Raw genomic sequence first — 14,797 nt, 5'->3', positions numbered from 1 at the left:
GCCAGTGTCTAACCCAGGGTGGTGTGGAGTGCACAAAAACGATGGATTTAGGCCCAGATCCTTGTACTGGGGTGAATGTATGACATTGTTCTACATTCTGTCCATCAACTGTGTTTTTTGCAATTTTCACCCCGAGTGGGCTGGGTATGCTCAGACGTGAGGAGCCCCAGGCTCTCCACACCACTGGAGTCAAGCTATCCAGGCTGATGAAGGCTGATAGCCAGAAACCGGTCCTTGGATGCTTGATTCCGGTCTGGGAAAGACATGGCTTGGTAGTTCGGACTGGACTGTTCCCATGAGGCACAGGGTCAGAGCTGATTTGCATATAGCCAGTGTCTAACCCAGGGTGGTGTGGAGTGCAAAAAAACGATGTATTTAGGCCCAGATCCTTGTACTGGGGTGAATGTATGACATTGTTCTACATTCTGTCCATCAACTGTGTTTTTTGCAATTTTCACCCCGAGTGGGCTGGGTATGCTCAGACGTGAGTCCCAGGCTCTCCACACCACTGGAGTCAAGCTATCCAGGCTGATGAAGGCTGATAGCCAGAAACCGGTCCTTGGATGCTTGATTCCGGTCTGGGAAAGACATGGCTTGGTAGTTCGGACTGGACTGTTCCCATGAGGCACAGGGTCAGAGCTGATTTGCATATAGCCAGTGTCTAACCCAGGGTGGTGTGGAGTGCAAAAAAACGATGGATTTAGGCCCAGATCCTTGTACTGGGGTGAATGTATGACATTGTTCTACATTCTGTCCATCAACTGTGTTTTTTGCAATCAATTCCGGAGCCAGCATACCACTGCACGTAAAAGAATCGGCCCATATTTTATTCACATTCGCCCCATCAGGTTTACACTCACTATCCATAAGGCAATTCCAATGTACAACTTTGAGCTAGTCTGTCGTGCTAGAAGAAGAAAGAGCAGTCCAGTGATTACAGATCTTTTTCCTGGCTAGAAGCATAGCATGAGATAGAACAGAAGGCCCCTCTGTGCTCTACTCAGCCGACTACGAGAGGCCGTTTTATCTCCCATTAGGACCAACACAAGACTTAATGTGATATTGACACCCAAGTTATCCTTGACCACAATCTCAATGTCCTGCCAAAAATCCTTTATCCCTGAATAGGTGAAAAAACATGTTGGTCATCAGCTCTTAAAAGACCACACTTTGTACATCTGGGGGTCTGCTTTTTGCACCCGGGGTCAAAAGCAGATGAACGCATCTGAGCTGCGGTAGAGTTTTTGGCCGATCGAGAGAGCAGCATGCAAGGGTAGGTGAATACACTGGACTCCGCGACCAGCCAAAACCTCTACCGCAGCTCATGCGCAGTCATCAGCTTTCGACCCAGGGTGCAAAAATGTCTCTGATTGTAGGGTCGAAGTGAGACCCTATTTAGTATATATACCATGGAGGCATCAGCTCAACTCATTTAGGAACTTTCTTGATTCACCTCCCAACTCAGCTGCTTTACGGTAATCATTAGATACCAGTAATATACACACCGAACCCTGATTAAGGGTAGGGATACCTATTATTTTTTTATTTCTGGTCCTGAAGAAACACCATGGATCCCTCCTGGACCACTGAGGCATGAACCATGTCGACTTACACACACTGATAGATTGTCAGTCTTCATAATCAGAAGCACAATCCACACACACCTTTTTAGTCATACAAGGGGACCCCTGATAGATGTACCACAAAAATGGAGCGCATCTTAATTAAAATGACTATACTACACAAATGTTAAAACGTATTTCATTCCCGTTAATCTTTTTCAAGAAGCTGGATAGTGATATATTTTGATTTGTCTGTAGTTTTAACTGGGCGCTGCACCACCAACTTTCTAATACATTTACCAGAAGATTGTGGATCGCACTTCCAAATTTTCAATTTTATTACTGAGCAACAATCGGCCAGAGGCTGGCAAGTCTCCTTTCTATCACAAGGCAGGCTAGTTATGACAATATATACTTTTTGTGTTTAGGTACCAATGCTAGGAGAGGGCTAGTCCAACATTCTGATCCGAACAATTTCAAGCTAGTTAAGTTTAAGAAAGGTAGGGTTGGCAGACATATTTGGCTACAAATGGACAATAATGTTTAATATTCCTTCTATTGGCCTATAAGAGTGCAAACTGAATTACCAGAATTTTTGTTATGACGACATGGCACAAAAATGAGCTGATAGGTGTGGTCACTCAAATAGTTAGTTTATACAGTCAACATGTACATTTTTGCAAGATGGTAATTTACTAAGTAAAAATACAAATACATTCAATGGCTACATTTCAACCCCAGCAGGTTGCACTCCAGGAATAGAAATATTAGCTCTATATGCCCTAGTTGCACTATGGAAGAGGCGAATAAGGTTCACGTTTGCAACTTGCCCAAGGCTAATCGATTTTTGGTGCTCAATAGCTTGCAAGCTATCTGTAACTATGGGTATAACAATAACAAGCATTTACAATGCAACGGTCTCGCCTTTGCAAAAGTTAGAGCTATTGGCATTGTAAATGACAACATTTTTATTTATGTGTTGGTTTTGAAACAGATAAATAAATGGCATTGTCATTTACAATGCCAATAGCTTAATCTCTCGCCAATGCGAGACCTATTGCATTTGCACCCCCACACACAGAGCAACACACAGAGCCACATGCACCACACACACACACAGAGCCACACAGAGCCACACAGAACCCCCCACACACACACAGAACCCCACACACAGACAGAACCCCACACACAATGCAAACTTGTTTTGACTGACAGTGTTTTTCATTTTTCTCACCCTGAACAATAGGGGGGAAGAATGCTGGCATACTAAAGGCTGGACTTGTAAATGAATTATAAGGTCTAATTTGTAAAACTACAACAGAAGATCCCATAATGCAATGCAATAGTATTTCATTTGTTGCCATGATCCAAAGCATTATTCACAAGGCCGAAACGTGCTGACAATAAGCTCAATATCGGAGAGCAAAGTGTGCGACGTTCTATTTTGCCAATGAGGAAATCTATGATTCCTGGACCGTGCATTCCTGGAATTCTGGCACCGACGCTGTAGGGGCTGATTCCCACCACAAATGGCGCAGTAAGACAAGCAGATATGGGGATCTCCCGGAAAAAAGGACACACTCACATACAGCTTTAGCTATTGCTGTCTCGTAACCACTTTTTATACTAATAAATGTATCAAATCTATTTCGGACACCGGAGTACATGTCAGTCTGTTTTGTGAATGGTCCTGCTTACATCACACATTTCCTCATTCACAAAACATAGAACCCACAGATATCCGCCGGCTTCGGGCCCTATGCTTCTGCTACTTTAACACACCAAAATACTCTTCTGCCTCTCAACGTATGAGATATCCTTTTTATATAGCACATGGAGTCCCTTATGCCTGATATTTTCTGATCTTCTTTGCACTGGTCCCTGGGTTCCTCGAGTCCCACCTTCCTTCAACCCCTTTCGCCCAACATTTTTTCAGCCCCCTACCCCACCTAGATTGCACCATTTCAAACACTCTATTCCTTCAGTTTTTCTCTCATCTGAGGAATATGTTCTTCTCAGACACGTCATCTTACCAAATCAGAGAAATACCACTGGCAGTCTCCATCAAATCCAGTCACTATTGGGCACTCCTTACAAGTAACATGAGGCATGGCCTGTTGTGATATGTGTGGTAACTGCGGTTGAGCACATCAAAATTGTGAGTTTTATTATAAATATCGGCAGGTCAACACTCCAGATGTATATTGGAGGAAAAAGCTCAGTATTTACTGGAGCATGCAGATTTTGGTGCAGTAAGCTCCAAGGTCCACCTTATTACCCAAAAATTAGCAATATATATTTATCGTAACTGAAATTCCAACTCAGCCGCGTCAGATTTGATCAGAAGCAATAAATATCACACCAAGAACTGGGGTCTCATAATGACGGCCTCAGATTCCACGAGGTCGCACTTGCCAATTTTTTTCCAGTGAAACAAGACCGAGAAAAGTGGCAAAACGTGAAATTATGTGGTAAAAACAGATTCTGCACATTACAATTCATGCGCCATTTGATAATTCAGAACACGAGGTATTTACCACACGTGGTAAATACCTCGCTCTGGGTTAATCAGCTGGAGCTGGGAAGGCCGGAGTGAGATAGCCAGGCTGCTCTATTAACTTGAAGTTAATTATGCTCTGTCAATATACACCAGCGGTTCCACTGTGAGGAGAATGTGGATTCAAAAGCCAGTGCTAGAGAACATATACAGTTCTCAGTAATCTGGCTGTGGCCACTGTCATTAGGTTCTCTTGCCCTGTGCAATGCTCACTCGTGGACTGAAACCCTTTCCAGTGCTGAGGCTTCAGAGCCAAGGCACCTTTAGTCATCTCTTCTGCGGACAGGGGGTGAACGTTCAGCTTACTGCAGGAAGATCCAGCAGAAGGCTACCTCTTGCTGTTGCGCCTCCATGTCCTGTGAACTGATTTTGCGATGACTGGCAACGATCCTTTTATTAAAAATGTAACTACAAATGTGTCAGAGGACTCGCTGAGGAATTCATGTGTTTTAGGGAGGAAAAGTGCAGATAGCACTGCTTGGAAATTGCAATGGTGGGACAAGTGTAAAGGAGCTGAAGGGTGAACGGGGGAACTTGGCAGCTGTTAGTTAGCTCCGGTCGCGAGCTCTCCTCGGGGATGGCGGAGGCAGGTCTCTTTCACATACCTGTGCCTTCCAATATGCTGAGAGAGTGCGTAAAATCGGGGGTCTGGAAAGGCGAGGTTACTCTAGTTGTCACGGCGGCACTACTCTGGTTTAGCGCGGCAGGGCAGAAACGACGGGCCAAGAACGCTGGGATGAGTGTGGGCGGAGGCTGCATCGTGGCTCAGCTGGGGCTGCCGCGCTTCTGCGAGAACTGGCTTCCTGGGGAGCGGGATCAGTTTGTGCTCGTTCTTGGGGAAAGTCAGCCAGGGAAAGCCTCAAAAACACTATAATCTGCGAGAAGCAGCAGCCAGGAGATGACATAAAAGGACCCCTGATGACCCTGGTAAGGAGGAGGGAGCGGGTCCCGTTAGAAGGCAAAAATATTACTAGCACCAATGGTGCTTCTAAACAGAAATCAGCCACTCCAGCCAAACTAGATAGTAGAGGGAGACCCGGTTGAGAGAGTAGTGTGAGCAGTGTGAACAGATACACACTGAGAAGTAGAGGTGTTTGGGAGAAAGGTGATTCTGTTTTGGGCTCGCTTATCGCCAGGGAAAACCCCCTGTGGAGTCACCGTCCCCACAAACAGAACAAGGCAATATTACCTCCCAGGCTGTACGTGCTCCCCGCGACTCTAAAGTAACAAGCACTCACCCGAGGACGATTTCTGGACGATTTCTTCCGGCGGGCGACGGTCGGGGGAAATGAGTAAACGCCTACCTCCCAATGACAGCGAGAAAAGGGGCGGGACTTAAAAAAAGACTCAGAAACGCCCACGAATCGCGTTGTGACGGGGGAAAGAGTGATTGACAACCATCTCTTCTAATGGCTAGCCTCCATTTACGGAGCTAGCCAATGGAAGAGAGAGGCGGGACAAAGCCCCGTACTGTCTAACATAAGATTTCGCCTGCGCAGTGGACGCCAGGCGAAACCTAAAAACCTGGCGGGGAGGGGCATTGAAAAGTGCTCCGTGCCCCTCTCACTGAAGGGGGCATTACTTTATTTTCAAAAAGAAAATCCTGGTCTGGGATTTTCTTTTTAAAAATAAAAATAACATTGTAAGTTTGTAGTATGGCTCCGACAGTCAAACTTACAATGCATTGACGTAACTGTTGTGATGGTGGTTCTTGCCACTGCTAGAAATGTCTGCAGGGCCGGCGGGTATTTCTAAACTTGACTGGTGGCACCTTTGTTAAGGCGACAGAATAATTTACTTTGTTGCTACGGTGGAGAAACAGCGAACCATCACGATTTAACATGGTCCCTTAGTTCTCTTGCTGAAAGACCCTCTGCATTTTAGGACGGGCTAATCTCTTCCTGTCAATTGTCTTGCGGCCCATATCAAGGGCTATGCCTGCCAAAATTCAGGACAATACATGTAACATAAAAGTTATGCAGCAATACAACATACTACAGAGGAGCAATAGATATGCAGCAGCCTGCCCCTTGCACAGCTTCACTGACATATTTGAAGCTGAAACTGTTTGAATCCCGTCGTGCACATAGCACTTCTCGTTAGAAGCTCGCTGTTACCTGCAATTTTTAAAGTCCCGTTTTGTCGCTTATGTTTATTTAATTTACCCTCTTTTTCCCTGGTTTTAAAAGGTAGTCTAGAACTGTTTAAATTTTTCATAGTCCCCCTACCTGTGCTCTTAGACACGGACCGCATTCTTGCACATTAAAATTCCGCCGCATTCACTGCCATTTGGGCGGCCCGGTCCCCGCGCTTTGTTTACCTGGGGCGCCATCTTGGGTGGGTCGAACAAACACTCCTCAGCTATTCGCTGGAGCCAATCACGTGGACTGGCTAGAGGCTGCACTCTGGAGGTGTATTTAAAGCGGGTAGGAGAGAGCTTTACTCCTGTTTGAATCCCGTTGTGCACATAGCGCTTCTCGTTAGAAGCTCGCTGTTACCTGCAATTTTTAAAGTCCAGTTTTGTCGCTTATGTTTATTTAATTTACCCTCTTTTTCCCTGGTTTTAAAAGGTAGTCTAGAACTGTTTAAATTTTTCATAGTCCCCCTACCTGTGCTCTTAGACACGGACCGCATTCTTGCACATTAAAATTCCGCCGCATTCACTGCCATTTGGGCGGCCCGGTCCCCGCGCTTTGTTTACCTGGGGCGCCATCTTGGGTGGGTCGAACAAACACTTCTCAGCTATTCGCTGGAGCCAATCACGTGGACTGGCTAGAGCCCTTTATACATATCGGGGTATGACGTGCAGCGTGTACGCGCATCGTGGGCGCCGCAGTGACGCCGGAGTCACGCCAGAGTCCAGCCCGTCTGCGCCCGTCCGCGCAGAGGACGCGCTGGGCGGAAGGACTCTGGATTTAAACGAAGCCATTGCTTCCTTGTATAGATACTCCCACCAGGAGATGTTACGCCTGAAACCTCGAAGATTAGGGTGTTCGCATTCCTATGAGCCTGACGCATTTCTTTCTCCCTTACGATGCGGCTGTCACCACACGGGTAGGTCTTCCATTTCTGCCTCCAGTCACCTTTCCTTTGGCCACCCGGTCGCTATCAGCCCTAGGACAGGGGGAGTAGAAGGCATTTTGATCAATGCCCGCTCCCTTGTCAAAAACAAGATTATGTTCAGGGAGATGGTCCTAGACAGATTGCCTGCTCTAGTGTTCGTCACTGAAACTTGGGCCAAAGACTCATCTGGTCCTGACCTAATCGAAGCGGTCCCTGAAGGGTACTGCCTGGTTAGACTGGACAGACAGGGACGAGGGGGTATAGCGATCCTTCACAGAGACCATCTGCAATGCCACACTGTGCCTATACCCGACTTTCCGGATTGCTTCCAAGCTCTTTATTTCACTATAAAGGAAGCGCAATGTCCCTTTTTCAATGGAATTCTATTATATCGACCTCCTGGTCCGAGGACTGATTTCACGCACAACTTTCTTCAGTCCCTGGAACCCTACTTTGGTCGAGAAAATTTTTCCATTTTAGGTGATTTCAATTACCATTTAGAACGGCATGATTCATTCGATACCTCATGTCTTATTGAGGCTTTGGCATCCTGTGGACTCACGCAGCGAGTTAGCGGGGTCACACATCGTGCAGGCCACACATTAGATGGTATTTTTTCCAACGACCATCGTCTGACCACCTTGGATCCAGTGCATCTGTCCTGGTCCGATCACCTTGCGGTTCCATTCTTTTTGGAATACCATAGGGTGGATGGAAGTAAAAAAGGGAATCATATAACGGAAACTGCCAGAAATTTTAGGAATATCAGCAGTGACTCCTTTGCGCCCTGGGCTGCCAGCCTTTCTATCACTAGCTTGGACACTGTACATACCGCGGTTGGCCGTTTTGAACAGGTTACTACTGAGGCCTTGAATGAACTGGCCCCAGTACAGACCCGCCGCCGAGCGAGAAAGAGACCATCTGCCCCTTGGTTCTCAGACTCCCTCAGACTCCTCAGGCAAGAAGTGAGGAGGAAGGAGAGGCTCTGGCACTCTAGTTGGGACCTCAAAAATAAGGAAGCCCACAAACTTCTTGTTAGGAAATACAAGGCTGATATTGTTCAGGCCAAACAAGATCATTTTGTGGCCTTGACAGCTTCGCTTTCCTCACCGAAGGAGCTTTTTAAAATCGTTGATTCTTTAGTCAACCTACAAACTCCTGACTCTGTTGTTCCATCGCAAGATCTATGTGACAGGATTGCCTCCTTCTTTCACACAAAAATACAGGATATCCATCTGGCTCTTGAGGAACAAAGAGCATGTATCAGTGCGCCTCCTGTTCGGGTTGAGATGAACATGACCATCACGGACATCTCCCTATTGAACACTCTGGACTCTTTTCCCTCGCTGGCTTTGCAAGATCTGGAGAGCTTGCTTAATAAGACCAAATCCGGCTCCCCTCTGGACACCTGCCCACTGAAAATCATCAAGCAGTGTAGGGTGACCCTCCTACCTCCTCTGCTAGAAATAATGAATCTAGCTATGAGAGATGGTATCTTCCCCTCGGAGTGGAAGAGCGCAGTAGTGAAACCTCTGCTAAAGAAGGCCTCTCTTGATCCGGAGGTCCTAAAAAACTTCCGTCCAATCTCGCTGCTTCCAGCCCCAGCGAAGATGCTTGAGGCACATCTAAACAAGCATCTCGCTGCCTTTGTGGAAGGCTCGGGTTGTCTGGACTTTTCCCAGCACGGATTCAGGAGGGAACATAGCACCGAGTCGGCCCTCACCATCGTGCTCGATAAGATCCGCACGACAGTGGATGGGGGCCAGACCACCCTCCTGGTCCTGTTAGATCTAACTGCGGCCTTTGACACCCTCTCCCCCTCAGTACTTACATCTCGTCTGAGGGAAGTGGGGGTGAGGGACGCAGCTCTAGATCTACTGACCTCCTTCCTTGACGGAAGGGAACAAAGAGTCAAGCTGGGGGAGTTCCTATCTCCATCCCGACCAGTGCGGTGTGGGGTCCCACAAGGGTCGGCTCTTAGTCCGACCCTATTCAACATCTATGTGACCCCACTAGCCAGACTAATAAGATCTTTCGGGATGGAGGTAGTTTCTTACGCGGATGACACCCAAATCCTCGTCTCTCTTCCCCATTCAGATGTACAAACTGCCTCCAAGTTTAGATCTTGTATGGAGGCGGTTGGTCAGTGGATGATCAAGAATGAATGGGGAGAAGACTGAGGTGATGGTGTTTGGAGGGAAAGAGAACATCTGGTCAGCCAGCTGGTGGCCTGACTCGCTAGGAGTGTGCCCTTCCCCCACAACATCTGCTAAGAACCTTGGGGTGACGATAGACCCTGCCCTGGATATGGGCAGGCAGGTGAGTAGAACCATCTCCACCTGCTGGGGTTTAATTCACACCCTACGAAGGATTAGGAAATACCTCTCCTTGCAGTCCAGGAAGCAAATAGCTGTCGCACTCATTGGCTCACGTCTGGACTACTGTAATGCGCTGTATGCGGGGCTAAACAGGAGCCTCCTGCAACGCTTACAGGTAGTTCAGAATGCCACAGCCAGATTTGTTCTGGATGCTCCCAGACGCTCCTCGGCCACGTCGGCCAGGAAAACGTTGCACTGGCTACCGGTAGAACACCGAGTACGGTTTAAGGTTCTATGCATGACCTATAGAGCCATTGCAAAAAACAGTGACTCGGGAGTTGGCTCCATCATTTCCCACTACATTCCTGGAAGGGACTTGCGTTCCTCCGGGAAATTGCTCCTGACAGTCCCCCGCATTCGAAGAGCCAAGTGGGGTGGCAGGGCCTTCTCCGCCCTGGCCCCCAAATGGTGGAATGATCTTCCTTTGGATCTCAGGTCTCTACCTTCCCTTCAGAAATTCCGAAGTGCCCTTAAAACTCGCCTTTTTCTGCAAGCCTATGTGTAAGGATGTTGTTTCAATTTTGATGGTATTGTTAGGCGCCTTGATACCTGCGGGTTAATGTTTTGCGCGTTATAAATTAAAAAAATATATATATATATTCAGGTTGATACCACAGGGAGGAACTCACTGCTGTTGCTACTTGACCACAAAACGTAATTCAAAAGCAAAAATACATCTGTACATTCACATCAGATAGTAACTAGGGGAAACGTATGGATTTCAACAAAATACCCATTTTGGCAACAACATTTTTTATTTTGTTTATTCAGAGTTTTATATAGGGCGACCATGACCCAAAGGGTATAAGAGTGCTTAACAATTACATAGTAGCAAAATTACGACAAAAGAGAGAGGCGTCAACACAAAGGAAAAATAATGTACGTTTTCACTCACTTAATATTACTTCAATCAGATATGGGAATTATTTTCTTTGCCTCTCAAAAATGCCAGCTCTAGTCTTAAATTTCGAAAGTAAGGTGTAGACATTCCAGATTGTTACCCAGCGTCCCTGAGCTCTCCAAAGTAGCCTTCTGCCGCAGGTACGGCACATGCTCTGAGTGCGGTTTCCACAGAGTTTATAAAATCACCTCAAGATAATATCACTAGCAAATCTGTCATAAATATTAGAAATATTTCTGTTTGCCTATCCATTCTCTCCTTGCCATTGGAGTCAAGCCAGCCTGACTGATGAGAGATGAAACCCCGAGACCAGTCCTAGGATGCTTGTTTCTGGTCCAGGGAGAACCTGGCCTAGCAGTTCGGGCTGGACTGTTCCCATGGGAAACAGTGTCAAGACTGATTTGCATATGGCTGGGTTTCAACTGAAATGGCACAGGGAGCAAAAAAAAATGATGGATTTAGGCCCAGATCTCTGTACTGGGGTGAATGTTTGATATTGGTCAGCATTCTGTCCATCAATTGTTCTTTTTGCGTCTGAAATATGTATCAAGGAAGATGTAAAGCCACGATGCATGGGAACTAAAGCCATCTGAACACATAGTACAAGATTTGCAGTCTAAAAGAACAAAGGCATTTCATCCCAACTAGGCTCGCCCCAACAAATGCCATAATTTTGCCCAAATTATAGAAGATGTAAAGTCCCTAAATCAGAGAGCGATTGCAACACATGAGCCAAACTTTTGCAAGCGGGATTCTGCGGAAACTTAAAAATAATAGTCTGTTTAAAAAAAAACATTATGAGGCATTATACATCGTACATTATATAGCATGATTTCTAAATGCAGTGCCTGAAACATAGGTATTGTAGACGGTTTCGAAGAGGAACTCACAAAGTAATATAGAAGGCTAGCGACATTGGTAAAGCCTGGAGCCTTCTTGCTCTATAGCTGCTAAGATGTGCCCAGCGTCTACTGGGAACACTGGGTGCGCAGCAGACTGTATGTAGGACTATACGATGTGCAGTAACCTAATGGAAAACAATCACCATAAATCTTTGACAAAAAAAATAACAGCAGCTTTAAATACATCCATCCTTTACGCATCCAGCAAACTCCATCAACCATATAATTCTGTAAGAAACTAAAGACTCATCTCTACCCTGCGTAACCTCCTGGGCTACCAGACTCCTATTAAAAACTGCCCCCACCCCCTACCATAATTTTGACTTCCTACACCCTTCTAGAAGTAGCACTCCCCCTTTCTGTAAATTTCATTCGTACTATCTTTTGCATCCATTGCCTCTTACTGTTCAGCTCTCCGCTGCTTTGCAGATAGGTTTGGCTACATGAGTACCATACATACAAAAATACATACAGACGCAGTGCCAAGGGGCATACTCTTTCTACTCTATTTAATATCCCATTAGAATTTCTGTGCCACAAAATAAAATGTCAGCAGAATTGCTGCCCAGCTTGTCCTGTCTTTTCCCCGCAGGCATTTTCTTTTGCAGAGAGCACATGCTGTTCAACCCCTTCAGGTCTCCGGAAGAGGCCTGGGGCCACTTGCTTCTTGATTTTACATGCTTCCAAGAAATGGCTAATTGTCACTTACAAGTGATTGGAGTAAATGATGTTCTTATGGAAAGATTAAAATAAGAACCATTCACATCCGACAGCGCCTTGCCTCGTGGGATGTGTCCTACACACTACACTCCAGCACAAGGCTTCCCCCAAAGGTTTAGAACCAATGTTAGTAGTTTCTACAGCAAACGTTTCTTTTCAGACAGCAAACACGTCATTGGTGGAAATATCTGAATCATTGTGGACCAGAAATGGACCCTTACCGTGATTTTGTTTCTGCGCCTAGGTGAGCAGGAATTGAAACAAGCGGGAGGCGGCTCGGGCGCAGCACGTCTTCCGGAGACGTGCGCGTTCACAGAGCTGAGTCGGCTCGTGCACAGGCCAGTAGCGGCTCGTGCACAGCTCTATCTCCCTTGCCAGTTAACACGGTGACTATAGAACTCGCTGGCGGGAGCGCTTCGCGCTCCAACGCCAGCTCGACCTAAAAATGAGTATGTCATTCATTATAGATTTAACACAGCATATACCCCTTGAATGCATGGGTTTCTGCTTTGCCGCAATTATGGTTGCCAAATAAATTATAGCTACTTACTGAAAAAATTGCAATCCACCTGCTTATGCACAAAAGCCGCTGCGATTATGCACTACATATGAAACTGCACTTTATAAAGCAAAAGGTGTAACCAGGAAGAAACTAGAACTGTAAATTTGGGGAAAGTTCCAATAATATATTCTCTGCCTAAAGATATTTATCTGTATTAGTACTGGTTGAGTTTTGGCTTAGATTGTATCTCATATTTATGTGGTTTATATATGCCAACGTTTCTTCAAAATAAAAAAGTAAAAAGAAAACTAAGAGCCTGTCTGATACACTGTGACATTCAATCCTTGAACACAGCTCCACAGCCTGCAGCCCCCTGGGGAATCGCCTCAGAGATAAAGGTTGTCCAGACTGGCCCGGACCATCAACTAAAGAGATACATTCCTCCTTTCTTTAGATAAAAAATGCATCATGTTTTAAGGTGTGTAATTGTATCCTGTTACAGTGCTTGTGTGTGGTACCCCTCTAAGGGGAATTTGTGCAGTCTACGTCATCTGTGATAAGTAGATCATGGGTATAGAATCTAATGCCGACAGTTGGAAAAGATCAACACCAGGATGGGGTCAAGAATACTTTCTCTGTAAATTAACACTTAGCTTTACATTAACAAAGCTTTGTGCTTAGTTTCAGCAATCACTTTCTTAACCGTTTGAATACTCCGTCCATGTTTCTAGGCAATGTTAGATAATGCCTGCTCCTTCCCTCCAAAATATCAACTTCATTTATATCAGCCAAGTGCCACTTTGTATTCAGTTTACCTCACTGTAACATGATTGCTTTATTTGACTGGGATACCCACTGCAGTGACACTTCTGTAAACAATGGTTTTGCTCTTTCTGACTCTATTTGGAGTGAGACTTTTATAGTCCCACACCCCCCATCGCTTTCTATAATTTCCACTTGTTAACATTCTTCTAGTAATTGTGTTTGTCGTATACCATACTGGTTTTGCAAACTATGGCCCACATTTGTCAAAGTTTTGCGTCATCCTTTCTCCATGCAAGGAGACTCAAGGGCGACACAAACCTAAATGAGATTTACCAAGTCACGCAAAGCCAAACTGCGTAGCCCTTAGTGGCTAAATAAATCAAGAGTAACGCAAGGTAGAACACATCTCTGCCTTGCGTTACTTTGCGGCAGGGAAGCGTGCCATGGGTGAAACATGGGTGTTCCCATCCATCCATGCATTGTGACACATTCCTAGATTTGCCAACACTGGTAAGACCTGGGAATGTATCAGAATTGTACGCTTCCGAGATACAGTCAGGGCTCATAACTTAATATCATGCAATCAGTGTTTCTAAAACAATACTGCAGCACTCGTGCTGAGTGACAATAGTTTTCATCAAGGGATTCTAACATCCACACCATAACAAATTAGCATCATCCTTGTTCTACAATATGACTTATGTTTATTGTTGTATTTTGTGTGACCGCAACCACGGTCAGCCACATAGGGCTTTGCAGGGGCGTAAGAATTTGTGAATATGCTCAGTTTTCAAACGTTGGTGCATACGTTTTTTTTATCTAGTTTATGCATTTCAAGTCATTTACCTTTTCTAGGGTGTCCTCATGGAGCTCGTGAAGATTTAAGGTGTAGATCCCTTCTTCTGCTCCAACCACCAAGTACTGATCTGGAACAAAATTAGTCATCAGCAGCATAGTTAGAGTGGAGAAGCTGCAAGGGAATTCTCTAAGACGGCCTTTTAGGAGGATTCTCACACTGTCAAAGCATTTTGTAAGCAAAGTTTTTCAGCGGTCAATGTCATCCTACTCGAGGTCTCTTGCACGCACTTACCTTGCATTTACAGCGAGCAGACACAACTCAGTTCCAGCTGGACCCACAAACTCTATTATTTTATGAGCATGATTTCTATGTTTGTGTTATATTACCAAATACAGAAGGCCACTCCTACTACTCCTTTCTCTGGGTCTGTGGTTAGATATTTAAGGGGTGTTACATATAGAAGACATATATGCCACAAATATAGAGCAGCACAATGATCGAAATGTACATCTCAAATGTGGGAGGTGATCTTGGGGAGTTGGAGGTGGCAAATGATGTGCACATGGTTGGAGGTTATAGGAGAGTCAAGCTGAAGGGGAGGGTATGGAAGTGGGGGTGCCACTGGTATAAGAGTGAGAAAGTGGGAGT

The 14,797-nt window shown here is 45.6% G+C and overlaps 1 protein-coding gene across 2 annotated transcripts in view; it reads right to left on the bottom strand.

The window, feature by feature from the left end:
• Positions 1-14,797, bottom strand: part of MAP4K2 (mitogen-activated protein kinase kinase kinase kinase 2) — a 365,575-nt gene that overhangs the window by 93,757 nt on the left and 257,021 nt on the right. For both annotated transcript variants that reach the window (XM_078660469.1, XM_078660470.1), the window contains one exon: positions 14,197-14,276. In XM_078660469.1, coding sequence (XP_078516595.1) covers positions 14,197-14,276 — 80 coding nt within the window. The remainder of the gene's footprint in view (positions 1-14,196; positions 14,277-14,797) is intronic.

The sequence above is a fragment of the Lissotriton helveticus genome, chromosome 9 (assembly GCF_964261635.1).
Source record: "Lissotriton helveticus chromosome 9, aLisHel1.1, whole genome shotgun sequence".
In the NCBI taxonomy this organism is placed as follows: Eukaryota; Metazoa; Chordata; class Amphibia; order Caudata; family Salamandridae; genus Lissotriton; species Lissotriton helveticus.
Note: the sequence above shows the minus strand (reverse complement) of the source record. Positions and strands in the feature narration are given on the sequence as shown.